The 19,802-nt window shown below is 59.8% G+C and overlaps 2 protein-coding genes across 9 annotated transcripts; both read right to left on the minus strand.

Moving 5' to 3' along the window:
* Positions 1-445: 445 nt before the first annotated feature.
* SIRT7 (sirtuin 7) lies at positions 446-6,118 on the minus strand. Its single transcript, XM_063080962.1, has 10 exons — positions 6,005-6,118; positions 5,772-5,909; positions 5,596-5,700; positions 4,090-4,160; positions 3,918-3,990; positions 3,185-3,283; positions 2,876-3,112; positions 2,647-2,727; positions 2,354-2,460; positions 446-1,139 (listed from the first exon to the last, which is right to left on the minus strand). The coding sequence occupies exons 1-10, from the start codon at positions 6,095-6,097 to the stop codon at positions 941-943; spliced, it is 1,203 nt and encodes a 400-aa protein (XP_062937032.1). The 5' UTR covers positions 6,098-6,118; the 3' UTR covers positions 446-940.
* Positions 6,119-6,229: 111 nt separating this feature from the next.
* MAFG (MAF bZIP transcription factor G) lies at positions 6,230-15,488 on the minus strand. 8 transcript variants are annotated; one of them, XM_063080625.1, is made up of 3 exons: positions 15,308-15,488; positions 11,238-11,302; positions 6,230-11,144 (listed from the first exon to the last, which is right to left on the minus strand). In XM_063080625.1, exons 2-3 carry the CDS (start codon positions 11,271-11,273, stop codon positions 10,692-10,694), a joined length of 489 nt encoding a protein of 162 aa, XP_062936695.1. In that variant the 5' UTR covers positions 11,274-11,302; positions 15,308-15,488; the 3' UTR covers positions 6,230-10,691. The 8 variants fall into 8 exon arrangements, with proteins under 8 accessions (XP_062936695.1, XP_062936692.1, XP_062936690.1 ...); XM_063080622.1 differs by adding an exon at positions 11,467-11,547 and having other exon boundaries at positions 6,230-11,302; XM_063080620.1 differs by adding an exon at positions 11,467-11,550 and having other exon boundaries at positions 6,230-11,302.
* Between the last annotated feature and the right edge of the window lie 4,314 nt (positions 15,489-19,802).

Here is a 19,802-nt window from a genome sequence, read left to right on the forward strand (position 1 = left end):
CGCACGCGCCGCACCCTCACGCGGGCCTCACCCGCCGCGCGGGGCCAATGGCGTGCGCCTTCGCCCCGCACGCCCCGCCCCGTCCCCCCCGCCCGCCGCGCGGGGCCAATGGCGTGCGCCTTCGCCCCGCACGCCCCGCCCCGTCCCCCCCGCCCGCCGCGCGTGGCCAATAGCGAGCACCTCCCCGCCTCCTCCACCCGCCGTGCGCGGCCAATAGTGAGCGCCTCCCCGCCAGGTCCCGCCCCCCCGCCCGCCGCACGGCCAATAGCGAGCGCCTCCCCGCCCGGCCCCGCCTCCCACACACCCGGCGGAGGACAGCGGCGCGGCGAAGCTTCACCTGGCGCCTCCCACCCAAGGGAATTTTAAACAAGGACCGCGCCGCGCGCCGACACCTGAGCGGTGAACAGAACAGCAGCTACTCAAGGACATCGGAAGACCGGCCAGAGATGTTTAATAATAATAATAAAAAGGTCTGCTCAGAGCCGCGGCTCAGAACCACCCCTTTGATGCATACACAACACAGAAGAAGGCTTCTGTAAAGTTAACACTTTTTAGTAACAAGTAGTAGAAATAGGGTGAGGCCCTGAGACTAGCCTGGTAAACGAGGTAAGGCAGCGTGGACTTCCTCTGCGCTGGCCAGGTCTGAAATAACCCGAGCTCTGACCTCACAGTAAGGTCTGCTGCCACCTCCTCGGGTAGAGGCTGGAAGGGTGGGGAGGGGTCCTCGATGGTCAAGCCCATATCAGGGGACAATCACAGCAGTGCAAGGGGGCTTCCCACGAGGATAAATGGCTAAAAATGTCATGGTGAAAATGTCATCCCGAAAGAGTTCTTCTCACCAGACCCCATGGGGGCAACCCAGCCACCACGGGGGACAATGGCCCTGAATGTGCATTCGGGCCATCTGCAAAGTGCCCACAGTTCTTCATCAAGCATCAGGTTACGTCACTTTCTTCCTTTTTGTGCGTTTGGGGCAGCCCCTGCCAAACCAGCCCCCTAGAATGGGGGCTGAGCTTAGCGGGGCACCCCGGTCCCCACGTGGGGCCTCCTCTCTGCTTCTGCACAGGGACTTCCGACTGTGGCTGCCTTCCTCACCAGCACGTAGCGGGGTCGCCAGGGAGAAGATGGGGTCCTGCCACCTACCAAAAAGGGAAAACTGCATCAGGCATGCCTGGGAGCCTCTCACGGTCACAACCCACCCAGCACGGGAAGCTTTCTGAGGAGGTCACCTGCCTTCCCACCCCCTTCCTTTCCCTATGTCCTAACTGTGGCTGGGCTTTGGTAAGTCGTAGCTCCATTGTTACCAAGCTACAGCACAGCTGCAGGAGAGGTCATCTCCTTGAGCAGTGACTCAAAAGGTCACCACCCACACTAGCTCAGCCTCCTCAGAACTGTGTCCTCGTCTGTGACTGCACGGCTGTGCACACACAGGGTGGGATGGCAGTAGCTCCAGGGGTGCTCTGGTGAGCAACTCCGGGCCCAACCTTTCACTTGTGTGGCTGAGTAGATGGACCAGACCCTCTTTCCCCCTGCCCAGACTGCACGAAGGTGACGGGAGGGGAGGCCAGCTGACTAGGGAGGCATGGCCTACAGACTACACCGTGAAGAAATCATGTGTCTGACTGAGATGTAGAACCACATATTATAAACTTAAGATACAGATAAGCACTGATAAAGAAAATGAGCTAAGTTAATGTAAAAAAAAAAAAAAAAAAAAAAAAAACGCGGAACACAATAGGCCCACATTACAGAACACCACAAACATAACATACAAGAATTGCCAGGCCCAGAAGGTGAAGGGATCCTTAATTTCTTGAACCCTTTGATTAAAAGAAGTTATTGATTTCCCCTATAAGACCCTGAAAATTCACAGAGAAAGAAAGTGTAAACTTTTTACTCAATACATACACCAAGTCTAAATCATCACAAATTCTGTATTAAGTCACAGTTTGTTTAAGCTTCCCCCAAATACACCAACTCCCAAAACCAAGTACACTGAGACTCTGTCTGACCAAAGCTGCCGAGCTCGCTTCCCCTCTAGGCGCCATCCCGTCCAGGATTATCTGAGCGGTCAGCAGGGCAGCACCTTGTGGAACGCGCTGGAGGAGCATTTCTCCCCACAGGGCCCTCTGTGCACCGCGCCATGCCAGCCGGGCCAGCAGTGTGTGCGCCAAGTCTTGCCTCGGCCAGCAGCCAAGGCCAGTCCCTCTGGAGGCCAGCACGCTTCAGTCGCACCTCAGACACAGTGTGCACTGCCTCAGAGCTCCCACCACACTCAGCTCACAGGAGAAGACAGACACGGCCCGCCACATGGAGGGGCAGGGAAGTGGGGTGACGGGCTGCGCCCACTCACCTGTTGTAGATGGGGATCTCCAGGCCCAGCTCGTCCATGAGGAGCTGCATGACATCATCACACTTCCCATGAAGCTTCAGGGCAGCCCAGTCGTCCTTCGGGGTCCACTGAGGAGGGAAAGGCAACTGAGGATAACACCCCACTTGGCCACTGTGGGCTCGGTCAGTGCTCCCTGAGTATCTGCTTGGGGCAGTCAGTATCACACCTCTATGGTGCAAGAGCCTGGGATGTCTTTCTGGCTGTTCTGTTCCAGAGCCCAAGTCTAAGGACACAGCTCCGAGCACCCAAGTTACCTGCAAGTTCACAATGTAGAGCCTGGGCCGCCGGCTAGGGGGCTTGGTCATGCACCAGAGGCGTGGATACTTCTTCAGAACCTGCAGAGGTGAACAGACAGACAGATACAGAACACACATGTGGGAATGAGGCTACAGAAGACTCAGCATAATGCTATGCTGAACAGCTTGGGACAGGCAGGGCAAGTATGTGCTCATTCCGCTCCTTCACAGTGGTGGCAGCACTTACCTTCAAGCTCGACCCTAAACACAGGATCGTGTCTGCTTTACTGGCAGCTTCGGTTGCTGCCTCCCAGTTCAGAGGCTGGCCCAATGTCCCCCTCTCCCCAAAGTGCACAATGGTGTCCCGTAGCTGGGTCCCGCATTTGTGGCAGGTCCGGCCCGTCTGGTGTCGGTGGAGGGCGGTGCGCTCCGTCACGTCGAACACCCGCACATACTCCCTGTTGGGAGTGCAGGAGGTGCAGACCTGAGGACGAGAGAGCACAGTGAGTGGGACCCACCTGCCTCCTGGGCCCCAGGCCCCCAAGAGACTGCTCACTTCAATGTACATGTTCCCGTGGAGCTCTGAGATGGCAGTGCGTGGCAGCCCACTCCTCAGATGGAGCCCGTCACAGTTCTGAGACACCACATGCTGCACCTGGAAGGCAGAACTCGACGGCAGTCAGCAGGAGGGATGGGGGAAGTACCCCACTGCAGCAAGACCCTCCAACCCCCAAAAGCCTCAGAAGGTAAACTGGACAGCAGCAGTGACCCACTAGGACCCCCAGCTGGGGCACACTTGGAGCAGCTGGGAGGACAAGCATCTGCACTGTCCCTGCAAGGCTGGGAAGTGGCTTAGGGCTTTTGTGAGGGCAGTGGTGGCCACTTTGACCTGGATAGGTGCCCTTTTGGGTCATTACATTTCAGGTCCCTGAGGGCCCAAGCAGATCTAACCTTTCTCCACTTGATTGGAGGTGCTCAGCAGAGGTCTCCTACAAGCCTCTCCTGTGAGTAGGGTGGTTTCTGAGACCCACAGGACCATGCAGAAGAAGTGCGAGGGGAAAGTGCCTGCGCTGGCCCTGGATGTCAGAATTCAGAGGAGGGGCTGCCCTTTGTTTTTGGAGAGCAGGCACGGGTAGAGCAAACCAGGAGTCTGAGTTACTCAGTGGGTGCCTGTCACAGGGGTCAGCTGGCAGACAGAGGCAGGATGCAGTTGCCCACGTGGACACGAAGGCAGTGCTGAGTCCCGTGGCTGGACCCAGGCAAGTGTGCTAGCCATACCAGGCTCTTACCAGCTTCCGCTCGTGCAATCGGGTGATGCTCATGTGGGTGAGGGTCGGATCAGCCTCACTCAGGTCGGCAGTGCTGCTGGGTGGAAGGGAGACCAAGGGTGATGGAGCTGCCACTGAGGCCCACACTGTCCCTACTCAATCTGTGTGGGGATGCTGCGCTTGGCCTGCTCACCTCACACTTCTGCCTTTCTGAAGCAGCGTCCACACTCCATTAGGGCCCCGGTAATCTGGGATAGAGGCTGCCTGTGAGTTTGGGAAAAAGATAAGCCTGGTGGAAAGGCATCACTATAGGTACTGGCAGGATTCCTAAGCATGTGGTGGGGGCCAATATTTCTCCTGCCACATTCCAGGATGTCTCACAGGCTGACCTGCCTGACCCCAGATGCAGCATACTCCAATAAGGCCATGTCTGTCTCTCACACAGAGGGGAGAACCAGTCAGTTCATCTGCATCTCCAGGACCCAGCCTAGTACTCAAGAAACGTTAGCAAATGGTAAACTGCTAGGTGCTCTGCCCAAATTCTTACATCCTGATGCTCAACCTTAACAAAAAGAGGACCACCTTTCTTAAACATTATCTAATTTTCCAAGTTTCTGATCCAGTGAAACAAACTGATCATGAGAAGAAAACAGGAGACCTGCTAGGATCAGGCATCTTGTGTTCCCTTCCAGGGAAGCCCTGTCTCCTCACTGCTGCCTAAGCTCACAAAAGTGCCCACCCTGACCAGAGGTTCTGACATTCAAGAGGGGAACCTCAAACAGAAACACTCAGATCAAACTGATGAGCCACGGGAGGCCTTTAGTTGCCAAAGTTCTTTAAGAGGTCACATTACTAGTAAATAATCACGTGACTAGATGTTTATATGTGGCTGTGGAGGGGGAGACCCAAAGGCTAGGGCTCCAGGTATTAGGGCAGTGAACACACCGCACACATTCCTGCTGCTAGGCCTCTGCTGTTACCTGTACAGAGTGCCTCACTCCCACCATCTCCGGTAAATCTTACACGGCCTTAAAGGCCCCGACTCAGCACCACTTCTGCCCCAAGCCTCCCGAGCGGCTTCCCAGCTCTCTGAGGCCACAGAGTGGGTGTATGTTTGTTACAGCGACCCAGCACAGCCTAACATTACAGTTGCTCACGTGCCTGGTTACTGTCACCTAATGGCTTCCTGAGGAAGAAATCACAAGTGCCGCCCAACAGGTTAGACGATTTCCAGTCACACTTTCAAAGCTAGTCACGTCCCACAGCCCAGGACGGTTTCTCAGTGAAACTTCTCAGAGCCCAATGCGTTTCTCTTCTTTAACCAGCCTATTCTGATTCTCACTGTCTTGCCTCCCACTGATCTCCCTTCACCGTGTGGAGAGCACCATGAATGAGGATCCAGGACACAGCTTCGGGCTAAGCTCTGCCCACGTAACCTGTGGTCGATCAACCAGTCTAGCTAGAACCAAGGAGGCGCCCCAAGCAGTGGGCTACTTTGCCCGTCTATGTACCCCATCCCTGTGTCTTTAACCGGCTGTGACACAAAGCTCAAGCCTTTCAACAGCGCCCATCCGGCCAAGTTTTGCACGCCTCGGCTCGCGTCTGCCGCGGTCCCGCGGTGCCGCAGCTCGGCGGCGCGTCTGTGCCCGGGACCAGCTCCGGGAGAAGGCGCCCCACCCGCCCGGGCCGACGCCCCTACCGTGCTGATGCCCGCGCCTGTGTAGACGACCAGGTACTTGGCGCTCCGCACGGCCCCGGCCAGCTCCCGGACCTTCCTCCGCAGCTCGTCGGGGTCGTCGCACACCTGCGGGACGCCAGCCGTCACCGCCCGCCCAGCCCCGCCCCGGCCCGCGGCCGCCGCCCGCGCGGACTCGCCTCCTCCTGCCGCCGCTTCAGGCCCTCGCGCCGCCGGGTCCGGCCCTGCAACTCGGTCACCAGGTCCTCGCTCTCGGCCAGCAGCCGACCCTCCTCGGCGCTGCGCTCGGCCGCCGCCTTCCTCAGGATGCGCGACACCTGCGGGCGGGGAGCGGTGAGCGGCGCGGCGCGGCCGGGCAGGGCGGCGGCGCGGCGCGGCCGGGCAGGGCGGCGGCGCACCTCCGGCGGCCTACCTGGCGGAGGCGCTCCCGCTGCTGCTCCTCCCGCAGCCTCCGGACCCGCTCCGCCGCCTTACGCTCCGACCGGCTCGGACCCCCGGCTGCCATCGCTCCCCGGGGACACCCGCGCTTCCGCTTCCGCCTTGCCCGGCGAGCCGCGCGGCGCATGCGCGCGCCGGGCCGGCCCCGCGCCTTCCGGCGGCCCCGCCCGCCCCGTCGCCCCAAAGAAGCACCTGCCAGTCTGTTTAAAAGGTGTTTATTGGTCATATACAAAATAAAGAAAACCTCATATATCACAAACATACACTATGTACAGCAATAAATACCCGGGGGGCCAGGTCCAGTGCCGCCCCTCCTGGACAATAATTTAGCAATAAATACTGCGCAGGGCGGGGTGGGGCCCCAAGGCCGCTGCCCCGCCCGCGGCCAGGCTTCCGACTACACCCTACCCAGGGCCGGGGCGCCCGAACCCCAGCCCCCCTCACTCAGATCTTTAACAACGCCCACTGCCCCCACCCGATCCCAGGGGACAAGCACACACCCACCTCCCTTGGCTCCAGCCCGAGGCAGGGCAGGCAGAAGCGGATCAATTCTGCTCGGACCCACCTCTCAGTGCCCGGAGCGCAACAGAGCTGGACACACTGGCAGCCCTTGTCCTGTTGCCCTAAGTTGCCAGGAGAAGGCATTCTGTACCCACTCCCGTTCAGTTAAAGGCTTCAGGGACTAGAGATGGAGGGGATGGGAAGAGGAGCAAGGCTGGGACACCAGGTTGCTGGAGGGGCCAAAGCCCAACCAGGGTCACTGAGAACAGGGAGGTCTCACAGTTAACCGAGGACCACTTTCTTACACTCCAGCTCAGACTCGAGGGACACCCATGGTATCAAAGCTGCTGCTGCAGTGGTGGGGTGGAAATGTGTGCGACTGGTCCAGCAGGTACAGCACACGCCCAGGAGACACAGGCCAGAAACAGGACAGGCTGTCAGACTCGTGGGCACACCCTTGCTTCTGTGTGGCACTGATTATGCCCTCCGCTTTCCCCACCTGCTCTAAAACCAGACAGCCAGCAGGAAGGCGAAAACACACCAGAAAGAACTGTTCAGTGGCTTCTGGGGAAAAAAGTCGTTAATGTGTTGGTTCCCTTCACCAAACCACAGCCCAAAAAAGTAACGCACAAGATCCCAGAGCGGAAATGGTGCAGCAGGCTGTGGCTCAGCCTTCCCAGTTGTGGATGGGAGCTTTGGCCAAGCAGCCACTCCAAAGAGGGAGGCAGCAGGGACATGATGTCGCCTGACCATCATCCCAGAGCAGGCTGTAGCCACCCAGAGCTGTGGCTCAGCACTGACCACAAAGGCTGCTGCTGATGGTCAAGGTGTACAAACAGACCTGAAGCATGGGCCAAGTGCAGAAGCCTGCAGGGAGGGCTGGTGTCTGGCAGAAACCCCAGCACGTGACACAGAGCAGCCACGGAGCAGTGCCATACTGCAGCAGCAGCCAAGGGACAGGGGGGAGTCTCCCTGGGGCCATACTCTTTGGGCAAGAGCTGACCTGCTGGGTTTTTCTCTGAAATCTCAGTGCCCGTGTTGGGATAAGGGAGTAGTTGGGCAAAATCAAGGAGGGGAGTAAGACGCACATTATGGTTTACTTAGCGGACAAGTTTGGGAGACCTGGCTGTAGCCAAAGCTCTCGATTCGCTGTGTCAGAAAAGTTGAGGAGAGAAGAACACAACACCCTCACGGCAGGAAAACCAAATTAACAGAGCAGAAAGACAGCAAACAGCCACATGTGGACACAAGCTCTACTGTCAAGAAATAAAGGTGAAGGGGAAAAGGAGTGGAGTGGCCTGCAGGGCTGGCTTGGCGGGGAACTGGAGCGTTCCCCCAGGCTGAAGGAACAGCTGCTCTGAACCCAAAAATCGTGAAAGGGAGCATGGCCTCGCCAACTCCGGAAGCTTCTTCCATAGACTGAACCAAGGACCTGCCACTTCTGTTCAGCACGTGCCCATCCTCAAGCCCTCCTGCTCTTCCCCACCCACTTCCTCCCTCTGCTCTCTACCTCTGCAGCCTGGCAGGAGGGCTCAGAGACAGACAACTACCCCCCAGCCAGGAAGAAAGTGGGGGCCATACAAAGACATGGAAGTCCTGTCCCTCCTGCCTCAAAGCAGGCCATGACATTTCTTAAGGGGTGCGTGATATACGATCCCACCTCCCTGCTGGTACAACCAACATCAGCGACTCACGTCTGGATTCTAGACTACACCAGCCTGTGAGGAAAAGGATGAAGTCGCTAAGTGACTTAGTCAACAGTCAAAATTTCCATTTATAGACCGACCCAGGGACACACAGGAATATCTCTGAGCACCTAGAGACAAGAGAAGCCCATCCAGACAAGGACTGACAGCAAGTCTCCGTTCCCACCTCATGGGCACACCAAGTCAACTCAGATGAGAATCCTGTTGCTCATGTGGTTAAACCTGTCAGGTCAGTTTTTCTTTTTCTTTCCACCAACCCACAATTCTGTGCTTTTCAGGCGTCCAGGGCCCCCAGAGAAGACACTAGTAACCCTGGTGAGAGGCCAAGACCCATGTGGCCAGAGACAAGGCTGTAGCTTCTTGGGGGTGGGCACCCCAGCACTCCTGTCACATGCCTATGAGGAGCTTCTGGAGCCAAGACTGAAAGGTCGGCAGCCTCTGCCGAGTAGCTAGGACAGGGTGGCAGACTTGGCTCCTGGGGCAGGCACCACCAAAAGCTGAGCAGCTGACCCCTGGAAGACACACAGACCCCAAATGGAGGCAGAAGAAGGGCCAAAGCCAAGAGCTGCCTAAACAAATTGGCGGAGCAGAGGTACAGGACCTGGCCCTGGAGATCACAGCCCTTGTCTGGCACTGGTGGAGACCGCCGCCCCTGGCCCTCAGGGAGAGGCAAGGATAAAGGAAAAATGGTCACCCCAGGGGGGCTCTAACCATTCTGCCTGGGGAGCACCACTCCGCAGCATGGAAATGTTCAGGGGTAAGTGGGTGGTGGACTGGCAACCCACAGTCGGACTGGGGGTGCCAGCTACGGCCCCATATAAAGCCAAGGCCAGGGCCCAAGTGTGTGGGCTGGAGGCCAGGAGGAGGACAGCCAGGACAGCCTGGCCATAGCCCCTTGGACACCCACAGTGACTCCTTGGTCCCTGCAACACCTCCACCTGGGGCCAGAGGTGGTGGGTGTAGAAGCAGTGTGTGGGGCCCCTGGATGGCCCCCCAGTTTCACCTACCCTGCCAATGGATCAGCCAGAGTCTTAGACACACATACATAACCAAGGCTCAGAAGAGTTGGGAGAGGCAGAACCACGCGTCTAACCGCTAGGGGACCCAGGGCAGGCGCAGAGACCAGAGGAGGCTGGGGCGGTGGGCACAGACCCCTGAGTTCCACGGAGCCTGCACTGCTTAGCACCCCAACACAGCCCAGGTCCGGCAAGCCAGCAGAAGCAATACACAACCAAATCCAAAACAAACACGGGAAAACAAACACAAGAAGTGACACCCACAGGTCAAAGGTCACCAGAAGCACCAGCACTTTACGGCTGCACAAAACCTCACCAGGCACGGACGACACACGGCACCGGCAAGAGACGGAAGCAGGAAGGGCAGAGTAAGTCACTTTCGGTACAGCTGCAAGAGATATCAAAGAGAACGGCCTTCCAGTTGGCTCGTGGCTCGACTTTTTTTTTTGTCTTTTTTTAAACTAAGTTTTATAAATAATGTCTGATAACTCTGTGTATATAAAAACTAAACTCCAACACCCACAAAGAGTTGTCTGTAAGTTTACAAGAAAGGGATTTTTTTGTGTTTTTTCTTTTTTTAAACTATCAAAGTTTCTATCACTTTCTTCCCTTTTCCACTTATATGGTCAAATGTTGTTCTTGTTTGACTTTTCCTTTTAAAAGACAGTCTTATAAATATTCTGTAGCTTTTTTTTCTTTAGCCTTTAAACATATAATTTAATAACTTCGTAAAAGGAACTTCTCTCTTTTAAATAAAGGGCTATATAACCACACAAATAGGTCATGTAAACAGTGACACGGGACCCACTGCAGGACACTCTGGACACACCCTCACGTAAGCTCACAACCAGCGATTTGGTCTTGTTCGGTGCAATGCGTCAGACTCAAGCGCCACAGCCTGGTCCCGTGCCCGCAGCACCCAGGCTGGCGGCCCACCTATCCAGGGCCCTCAAGGACATGCTACTCTTCTGAGCAGATCCCATCTCTTCCTGCTGGGCTGAGTGAGCTGCCTGCCCAGTCTAAAGAGAGTAGAACCCTCTAGCTCCCTTCCAACCCGGCAGCCTACCCAGGAGAGCACGGCAGACAGAAGCCTCCCTGCCAAGAGACACAGGAGGCCCAGCACACTTTCTTGCTCTCTCTCGTCCACTCCCACAGCGCCAATCCTGGACTCCAAGCCTGCGTGGCCTCGGTGTAAAGGGGGTTAGGGGCGACCACACATCACCGCCGAACTGACCAATCCCAACGTACAAAACACATGACGACAACGAGGAGATCAAAGGGGCTCAGCCCAGCGCCCCTGGGAGCAGGTTGTGCTTTGCAGGGAAGGGAAGAGGGAGGGAGAGGGGAGAGGAGAGGAGGAAGAAGAGGGACAGGGCTGCCAAATTCGCCATGTGCCGAGTGGCCCCTCAAAGACCCGCTTGGGCAAATGCTCGCATCCCTACGACCGGGCGTCCGTCTTGGACTTTACTATTGTGATGACGCTGGTGGCAGCCACCTTGCCGGGAACGAGTGGACCCAGGCTGGCGGCAAGGGGGCCCCGAGCGGGTGCCACGGGGCTGCGGGCCACGGTCCTGGCGAAGTTCTGCAGCGCCTCGTACTTGGAGCGCAGGGCGTCGAGCTCCAGCTTCATGCTGGCGTTCTCAGAGGCCAGCTTCTCCACCTCCTGCTGCAGCTCCGCCTTCTGCTTCTCCAGCTCCTCCTTCTGGGTCACCCGCTTCACGCGGCAGCTGGCGGCATAGCCGCGGTTCTTGAGCGTGCGCCGGCGCTGCTTCAGCTGGATGATCTCCTCTTTGGACAGGCCCCGCAGGTGCTGGTTCAGCTCCCGCACAGACATGGTCACCAGCTCCTCGTCGGTCAGGCTGGTGCCATTCTCACCTGGCTCCCGCTTCACCTGGGGGCAGCACAGCACAGGGTCACAGGCTGAGCAGGGGTGCCCATCCCCATGCCACCCCAGCCCCAAGAGTCCCCATCCTTGCTTGCTCACCTTCAAGGCCTTGTTTCCTTTATTGGGGGTCGTCATAACCCGGGGGCACAGCAAGCAGGTACTATCTGCAAGACATGGAGCAGAGGTCAGGACCCTGGAGACCACCCCTACCCCCTTCCCTCCCTAGTTCACACAGAGCTCTGCCAACTCCCTCACACCCCACCCAGGGGGCCTGCTGACCAGGCACCCACCCCCGCACTCGCCCCTCACCTGCCCGTTCCCCTGATACCTGAAAGCCCTTCTGTCTCTCTCTCCTGAGAGGGGATCCTCCCTGTCTGCCCTAGGGAACCAGGTGGGAGGTCAGGAAGACCTGCTGGGGGAAGGGGAATGAAGGCTGCTGGGAAGACAGAGGCAGGACAAGGGGCAGGAGGAGATTAGAAAGAATAAGACAGGAGGGGCAAGCCTAGAAGGAAACCAGGAGCTTTATAAATAACCCCAGGGCTCGCCCCAGAGAGCGGCTGTTCTGGCGAGTCATGCTGACTCAGCACAGTGCCTCCCCGAGGCCCGCCAGCCAGCAGCGCCCCAGGAGACCCATAGCCCGAGCTGCTGGAGGTGGTGTAGAAAGGCTAGCCTGGCTGACTACAGGTGAGGGCCAGCCAGTGACCCCCGTGTGTGTGAATCCCAGGGTCCTACCTCCTACAGCCGCCTCGCCTAAGCTGGCCTGGGACAAAGCCCCTGGTCCCTCGAAGGCTTAGGGGGCTGTCCTCACTAGGGATTCAGGCAGAGAGAGGGACGCTGGTGAGTCCTAATTCTCCCAGAGATTTCTAACTTTGAAGAGCTGGGAGTGGGTTGTCCAGCTAGCTCTGGCTCCGTTTACTGGATGGGCTGGGGACTTCCCCTAACTTTGAGGTGGCAGGCAGTCCAGTTGGGAGGAGCCTGGCCCTGGGCCCCTCCAGCGTTCAGTCCGCCCCCTCCGCTGATGGAGTAACCGTCCTGTGGCTTTGGGTTGCGGCATCTTGCGCCCGTGCCCCACCCCATCCAGGCTGTTTCACAAGGGCCCCCACAATTAGCCACTCGGGGGCCTGCTCAGCTGGAGGCAGGCAGGAATCAGCCCCTCTGGGTCACTGACTGCTCTCTGGCCCCCTGCCCAGAGTCAGTGCCCACAGGGTCAGGAAACAAAAACAAAAGCACTGGGGGGCTGGACCAAAGAACCACTTCCCACCCACTCAGTTGTCCCTCCAGCACCCCAACCTCACTTTCTGCTTCCTGAAGCCCTGCCAAGGACATTTTTGTGCACCAAGTCCCAGAACCCATCTGGGATTCCCAGCTCAGCCCAGCCCCCACCAGAACCTTGGGCAAGGACCCCCCTCCATGCTCTATCCCCTCCTTTCCATGTTAGATGAAGGGAGGTAAGTGGCTGGAAGGCCAGACTGCAGTCTTCTGCTGGAGAGCACTTCAGACGCCTGGCTGGGAGCAGAGGCTTCTTACCCTTATCAGGGGAGCTAAAGTGTGGATTGGTGAGGTAGAGGCACATGTTCCCACTAGGGTGGAGACCCCCCCCCCCCCAGCCTTGCACCAGGAGGAGAGGCTGCAGGCAAAAAGTAGGGAGGTGGGGAGCCAGAGTGACCTCCCCACAGCATCCCGGGCTAGGCCACCAACAGTATCTCAGAGGTAAGACCCCGAGGCTTGGCTTCAAGATCAAAGGATGGGGAAGACTGGAGCTGGAGGTCAGAAGGTCCTTGAGGGATCTGTCTTTCCTACAAGCTGGCCCCATGCCTGCCCCAGGAAGAGTCTGGAGGGGCTCCCCCAGCTTTGAGCACAAGTCAGGGTACAGGGACATGGCCCTGTTTTTCCCACCCTCACCTTCCTCCCCCCAACTCTGACTGCTGAGCACAATGACAACGGTGACTTCCTGAAGAGATCACATAGAAAAGTGCCGAGTGCGGCGGGTGGGAGCCAAAAAGTGCCTCCTCAACAGATTTCACCCTCCGCAGAAGGCCTGAACTCAGCACAAGTGCAGCCAATCGCCTTCGAATCAAAGGTGCAGGATGCCTGTGCTTGGGGGGGGGGGAGGGGGGCGGGCCTCTGCAAAGCGGGTGCTTCTAGCCCCCTGGCTTGGCCTCTGACAAGTGGGAGACAGCCTCTGGGGACAGGCTGAGAGGGATGCTTAGAGCATCTTTGGGAGCCAGAAGAAGGGGATCTTGGAGGCTGGATCAAGGAGAAGCTGCCCCTACCACAGCCCTCCTCCCAGTCCTGAAGGATGCTCGGAGCTGGGGCCCAGCCAGCCTTCGCCCTCCTCTTCCCTAGAGGCAGGGATGGTCACAAGGGCTCCAATCCACCAAGGTACCCTGGGTCACCCACTCAGGCTACGAGCCAGGAAAGGGAAGGCAGTTCAGACAGCTCCCTGCCTTCCCCTGGTCGCTCCTTCACCCCGGCCTGCATACCCTAGGGGCCAAAACAATCTCCCGGCAGGCGTGGCCCTGATTCACCCACCCTTCAGACCACCTCCTTCAGAACCACACTTAGTTTCCCCTGAAGCACGGGTGACTGAGGAGTCTTAAAGAGACACACTCCAGGACACTGCATATCCCTAGGGCATAAATTCCAGCCCAAGGATGAGCTGAAGTGTAAAGGCATCTGGCATCTGTAAGCTCCAGCATGACTGTGAAGGTGTGTGTGGAGAGGGGACCATCCCTGGGGACAAACCACAAGGTCAGCCTAACTAGCCATGAACTCCAGGGCAAGGGAAGCAGTAGGGACGGGTGAGCTCCCATCTACCTCCGACCCCCAGGCAACACCACCCTCAGGCTGTCACTTCCCAGTCCCAGGCTGGCTGGGCACCTCCAGGCCACAGTCTCCTGACTAACTTCGTGCCACACTGAGACCCCAACCACCTCAGGTGGGAACGACTTTGGGGGTGACTGGAGATTACGTTCCCCCCCCATGCTGTCCACACCAGTCCATCTGCTGCACCCCAAAGGCTAGGCATTCTCACAGCTCCCACCTCCCGCAGCCTCAACGCAGACTCCAAGGCCGGCCTCACAGGGGAGCAGGACGCCTGGCTCCCCTGCAGTCAGGTCCTGCCTCCCATTCGCAATTTCCTGGTGGAGCTGCTCCTGCTTCCTCCCGGCCCTGCGCACCGTCACCCAGGACCCGGTACACACACACCCCTCTCCCACTGCCGCCCTCCCGGGCCAGGGTGTATCCTTCGCTTCTCCGCCCTGGGGCTGCCCAGCCTGGACAGCCAGACCAGTCACAGGGAGGGCCTGCTTCCGAGCCCGGCCGGCCCGGCCCACCGAGGCTCCTCCCCTCCCGTCTCTCAGAGAACTATTTCCCGGTTGGGGGAACTGCCCCAGACGTGGGACGGGGACCAGCTGCCCGAGAAGGGCTGCCTGGGAGGGAATGGGCAGGCCGGGGCTCCACCTTCCAGCGCGGGAGCAAACTTGCAATGAGCCCCTACACTTCCTCCGCACGCACCCCTGCCTTCAACTCACACGTTCGGCCCAAACTTAAACCGGCGCCCCCAAGCCCCAGGGCCGGCCCCTTCGCCTCCGCCCCGCGGTCTCCCTGCCCCCCCACCCCGCTTCCCGGCCTTCCAGCCCCAGGCCCCGCTGCAGTCCCCCGGGCGTCGGCGTGAGCAGCGGGTGACCTCATGCTGATGACTCAGCAAGTCTCCCTCCGGGCTCTGGCACGCGAGTGACGGAGCCGGAGCCGGCGCCGGCGCGCGCGGGGTCTTCCCTGCCGCCCCCCGCGCGCCGGAGCCGCCGGCACGGACACCTGATGAATCAGCAGCTCCGGGCCGGGCCGCCGGGCGCCCCGCTCGACCCCACCCTCTCCTCCCGCCAACCCGGCCGCCCCTCCCGCCGGCCCCCGCCTCCACGCGTCAGCTCCACGCGCGCCCCGCGCCGGGCCTCCGCCGTCGCCCGCGGCCCACCCTGGCACCCCCGGCGGCAGAGGCCGGGAGTCGGTTCCCGGTCAGTGGGGAAACCGAGGCACAGGCCGTCCGTAGGGCGCGCGGCGGCCTCCAGGCCGGGCCCCGCCGCGCGCCCCCGGAGCGCCGGCCCCAGCCCCGGCTCCCGGCGCGCTCCGCCGCCGCCCGGGCCCGCTCGACCGGCCGCCACCGCACTCACCACACTGCGGGCCCGGCGGGCTGAGGCCGGGACGGGGCGTGTGCTCCGAGGCCGCCGGGGCTGGAGCCGGCGCGAGGGGTCCGGGCCCGGGACTCGGGGGTGTTGGCCGCCTGCGCGGGCCGGGCCGAGCGCGCTGGGAAGGCCGGGCCGGACCAGGCTCGGGATCCGCCGCCGCCGCCGCCGCTCCACAGACGTCACATGATGTTTGGTCACGTGGGCTCCATTCATGAAGCGGCGCCGCGGCCGGCCGAGCTTAAAGGGGAAGGCGCGGCGGCGGCGACCGTGCGGGGGGGGGGGAATACGCTGCATCGCGCCTGCGCGCTCGGCGCCGTCGCTCCTGGCAACGCGCGCCGCGCCCTGCGTCCGGCGGGGTCTCGCGGGACTGGCCAGGGCGCGCGCCCCGGGTCGGGCCGGCCCCGCCCCGCTCCCCCCCGCCCCCCCCCCGGGTCTGCAGGCGGGCGGCTGGGTTTCCCGTCTCGGCCGCCTCTCCGGACCCTGGGTGCACACGCTCCCGGAGGCCCTGTTCCCACTCTCCGGGACCGGTGTGGAATGGGACGGTCCTACGGTGCCTACTAGGGGCAGCTCTTTGCGCGCAGCCCCGCAAGGTGCACCCGGGTGATGCCACGGGCTCCGAGAGGGTGCAGAGCCACGATTCCAGCTCAGGTGTACCGTAGTCCTCGCAGGACACCTCGACTGTTGCGCCTGTATTCCCCCGATGGCCCAAACCGAGAGATCAGCTCGGGGACGAGAACTCGGGAGGCTCCTGCAGCGGCGTGTGTCGCGCCCTAGGCGCGCGGTTGGATGGAGAGCTGTCGGTCCAGCTGCGCCTCTGCTTTTCTGTTTCATCGGCAGCTGTGTCGATCGTTCTGGGTCCCTTTCTGCTTCTGCCCTTTCTGTGAGGAGACCTCGCTGCTGTCGAAAATTCCCAGAGAAAGAGGCGATGGAGGGAAGAATGGATGTCAGAGAGATACAACTTCTACTTCCAATTTCTGTCCTTTCTACTCAGCCCTCGTCCGTTCTCATGTGTGAAGCCAGGAAGGGTGACCCACCCTGCCAGGCAGGTGAGAGGGCATGGAAGGAGAAGGAGGGACAGGCTGTGGGGTCCTCGTGGGGTTCAGCGACACTGAATGATGAAGTGTGACAGAGGCCACCCAGGAACCCCCAGAGCCCTGGGCTGAAAACGCGTCAGAAGCGTCACTCGGCCGGTGCCTGGCAGACACCAGGAACTTCCCTGAGTCCCACAGCACACTGGCACCGTCTGCTCTGCAGGGCTGTGCGTGGTTCCTTGTGGTAGTGGATAGGGACCTTTGTCTTTGTCCCCCTGCATTGGGTGGAGCCCGGGTCCCCCAGAATATGGGCCTTAATGTGCTCTTTGCATCCTGCTCACCACTGGGTACTGGCTGTAGGAGCGTGCCTGAGCCATTCTCCTCGTTCTGCTCAGCAGGACGTCAAGTCAGGGCGTCCTAGGCTGTGAGGGCTGAGTCCATGCAACAGGGACCTGGCGGGTCACACAGTCACATCAGGACCCGTCTGTTGACTGACTTCTCCCTGTCCTCGGTGCTGTGCAACTTAGGCTGAAACACGGGTGATTGCTTCCGGAGCTGGGGTGGACGTCCATCAGACTAATCCCCACTCACGTTCCCACACCCCTGACTCCATGCTCCCCCTGGGATCAAGTCTGGCTCTCACTTACGCATTGGAGGAGACTGAGAAGATAACGTATGGGTCATCTTTGCTGCCATGCTCCCTTCCACTCTTGAGAAGGAGTCTCCTCTTCCTCCTTGCTGGGCACAGTGGTGGGGTGCTGTCCCTCTGTCCCCTGGGACCCGTGTGGAGGACACTCCAGGGGCAACCCAGGCTCCTTTGCTGCCCCTGTACCCCAGAATCTTTTGGGGGTGGATAGGGTCCTGAGCACCCTAGAGTAGCAGAAGGTGTTCTGTTTGCTTGCTGAGGGAGAGGAGGTGCCACATTGAAACAGTCCAAACAGCTAAAACCCAGGACCGGTCTCTGAGTCCAGGTAGAAGGCCCAAGAGGTGGGGTGCTGAGTCCAGCTAGAGGGCCCTGCAGCTGTTGAGGGGCAGAGCTGGTCCTGGCATGCAGGAAATGAAGTTTAGGAGGTGCAGAGAAGGCTGGACCAGTGATCCAGGACTGCTTATCTATCCCTGAGAGGCAGCTCTCAAAGCTGGTCATGGAGTTGCCTGCGAGGACTGAAGGGATGCCCCAAAATGTATAGGACTCTCTGGCAGTACTGTTTTTGACCGAATAGCCCCTTAGCCACTCTGGTGGCCTTGTCTGCTTTGGATCAAGCCAGGGTGCACCACTAGTTCCAGGGGAAAATGTCGCAGGCCCTGTATGGTAGCCAGCCAGGAGACTCTAGGACAGGTGAGGAGATCTATATGCCAGGACTAGCCCGCCACAGTCCCTTTCCAGGCTGGGCTGCACCTTGCCCTCCATGGAGCTGACCTAGGACCCTGTTGGCTCCTCCTGAAGAGCAGCAGGTCCCAACCAGGAGGCTGAGGGTGCATGGGACATGGCTGGTGTCCACACCCAGGCAGGCAACCGGCCCTGCTCTCCCAGGTCTCCAGTCCAGGACCCTCCCAGGGTGGACATCTCCCTTCTCTGCCTGGCCGACTAGAGCCTCAGCCGGGCCTGCACAAGGACCATGGAGAGGGATCAGCCTGGCATGGAAAGGACTGGCAGAGGCGGGCAGGGCAAGGGCCCCCACCAGGCAGGCTGATTCCAGCCAGGTCAATTCCAATCAGGAAACCGAGGCAGGAGTTGCACCAAACAGAGGAGCAGTGAGACTCACTCCAAGCTCTGCCCCGTTTTGGCAGGTGGTTTCCAGGACTGTGAGGTGTCAGAGCTGTCAGTGACAGGGGCTGGGAAAGCACCGTCCAGCTGACCCTTGGCCAGTGGGGCCCCTGGGATGCCTCCTTTGTGTGGCAGCTTTTTGACACTTCCTCGCTGGCATTTGTGGCCTCTGGCCCCCAGAGCCATCTCCCTCCTCAGCCTGCTCTGGACCAACTGAAACATGTCCCTGTGTGGCTCAGGTCTGTCCTTGCCATCAGTGGCTGCCTGAGGCCCATCTCCCTGCAGTCATTCCCCCCCCCCCCCCGAGCCTCCTCCCTCACTGCATCTGGCTCGACCCCAACCCCCACCTCTGGCCTTTTGCTTAATCAGGAGCCACAGAGGAAAGACTCATGGGACCTGCCTGCTGAAATAGGCACATTCTTCATGAGTTGGCATAAATGCCTCCCTGCAAAGCTTGTCTGGAGCCTCGGGCCCCTCCAGGGCCCATGGCATGTCTCTGCCTCACCTTAAACACCTGACTGGCCTGCTGGCTTCTCTCACAGTCCTGGACTGGGAGCACCTTCGGGAGCATCATGCCCCTCGTCTTTTTATTGGTCAGCGCCTGACAGTGCAGGTACTCAAACAGTGAACCTGGCCTTGACTTGATGGGGACAGTTAGGAGACATTTTTGGTCCAGGGCAGGCAAGGGGCCTGTGGGACAGTCTCTTCCAGGGGCATCTTTGCCCCAGGGCAGGGTGCCAGGGTCTCCCTGAAGTGCCAAACACCTCCAGGGGAGGGGTTGATTCCAGATACCAACAGACCTGATACCGGAGAATTCACTGGCCACCTGGTGCCCACTTCTACCCACACAGATGGGGGCCTGTGCTGGGGCCCATGGCTTGGGAGGGGCCTGCAGGTGTTCTGGGCCCAGCACTGGCTGTCTGTGTCCACAGCTTACCTCCTGGGCCACCAAATCCCAGACTGACAGCAGGGTCTCACCAACCTGCCTTCACTCCTGTGCCTGGGCAGGGTGGGCACTGGGTGCACCGGGAGCGTCAGGACTCTCACAGCCAGCGTGGAGAGACCAGAAGTGCAGTCTCGCCCCTCTTTGCTCAGCTGCAGTTTCTCCTGCTTTTCCTCTGCTTCCCTTCTCTCCCCTTAGATTCGAAGGGCTGGATTCTTTTTTTTTTTTTTTTTTTAAAGATGACCGGTAAGGGGATCTTAACCCTTGTCTTGGTGTTGTCAGCACCACGCTCAGCCAGCGAGCTAACCGGCCATCCCTATATGGGATCCGAACCCGGGGCCTTGGTGTTCTCAACACCGCACTCTCCCGAGTGAGCCACGGGCCGGCCCCGAGGGGCTGGATTCTTGTCCTCGAAGTGCTCCCTCCACCCGATCTCATACATACCAGGCCTGGGTTCTGAAGTGCGCCCAGGAGTAGGGGGAGAACTGGAGATGAGAGCCCGTGATGAAGTTCCTCAGAAACCTCTTCTCAGGAGCTCTGTGCAGAACCTGCTGCTTTACCTGCTGCTTCCGCTGCAGCCCCACAGTCCCCAGTCCTGCTCCCGTTATGCACGTGTGTGCACGTGCAGCGCTGAGGCAAGGTGCCTCTTCCTCCTGCCCTGAGGAAATGAGCACTCCTGGTCCTTGTGAAGCGCCTGCTGCTGATCCACCTCAGCAGCTCCTCCCATCTGTGGGCCTCCCA

The sequence above is a fragment of the Cynocephalus volans genome, chromosome 16, assembly GCF_027409185.1.
Source record: "Cynocephalus volans isolate mCynVol1 chromosome 16, mCynVol1.pri, whole genome shotgun sequence".
In the NCBI taxonomy this organism is placed as follows: domain Eukaryota; kingdom Metazoa; phylum Chordata; class Mammalia; order Dermoptera; family Cynocephalidae; genus Cynocephalus; species Cynocephalus volans.

What these genes read in the sequence shown, in the direction of transcription:
- SIRT7 (XM_063080962.1), bottom strand. Translation starts at nt 6,097, where the DNA reads ATGGCAGCCGGGGGTCCGAGCCGGTCGGAGCGTAAGGCGGCGGAGCGG. An exon ending in TGAAGCGGCGGCAGGAGGAG is followed by an intron (nt 5,701 to 5,771) that starts GCGAGTCCGCGC and finishes GGCGTCCCGCAG; the next exon opens with GTGTGCGACGACCCCGACGA. An exon ending in ACGGGAACATGTACATTGAA is followed by an intron (nt 3,113 to 3,184) that starts GTGAGCAGTCTC and finishes TCTCGTCCTCAG; the next exon opens with GTCTGCACCTCCTGCACTCC.
- MAFG (XM_063080621.1), bottom strand. Translation starts at nt 11,273, where the DNA reads ATGACGACCCCCAATAAAGGAAACAAGGCCTTGAAGGTGAGCAAGCAA.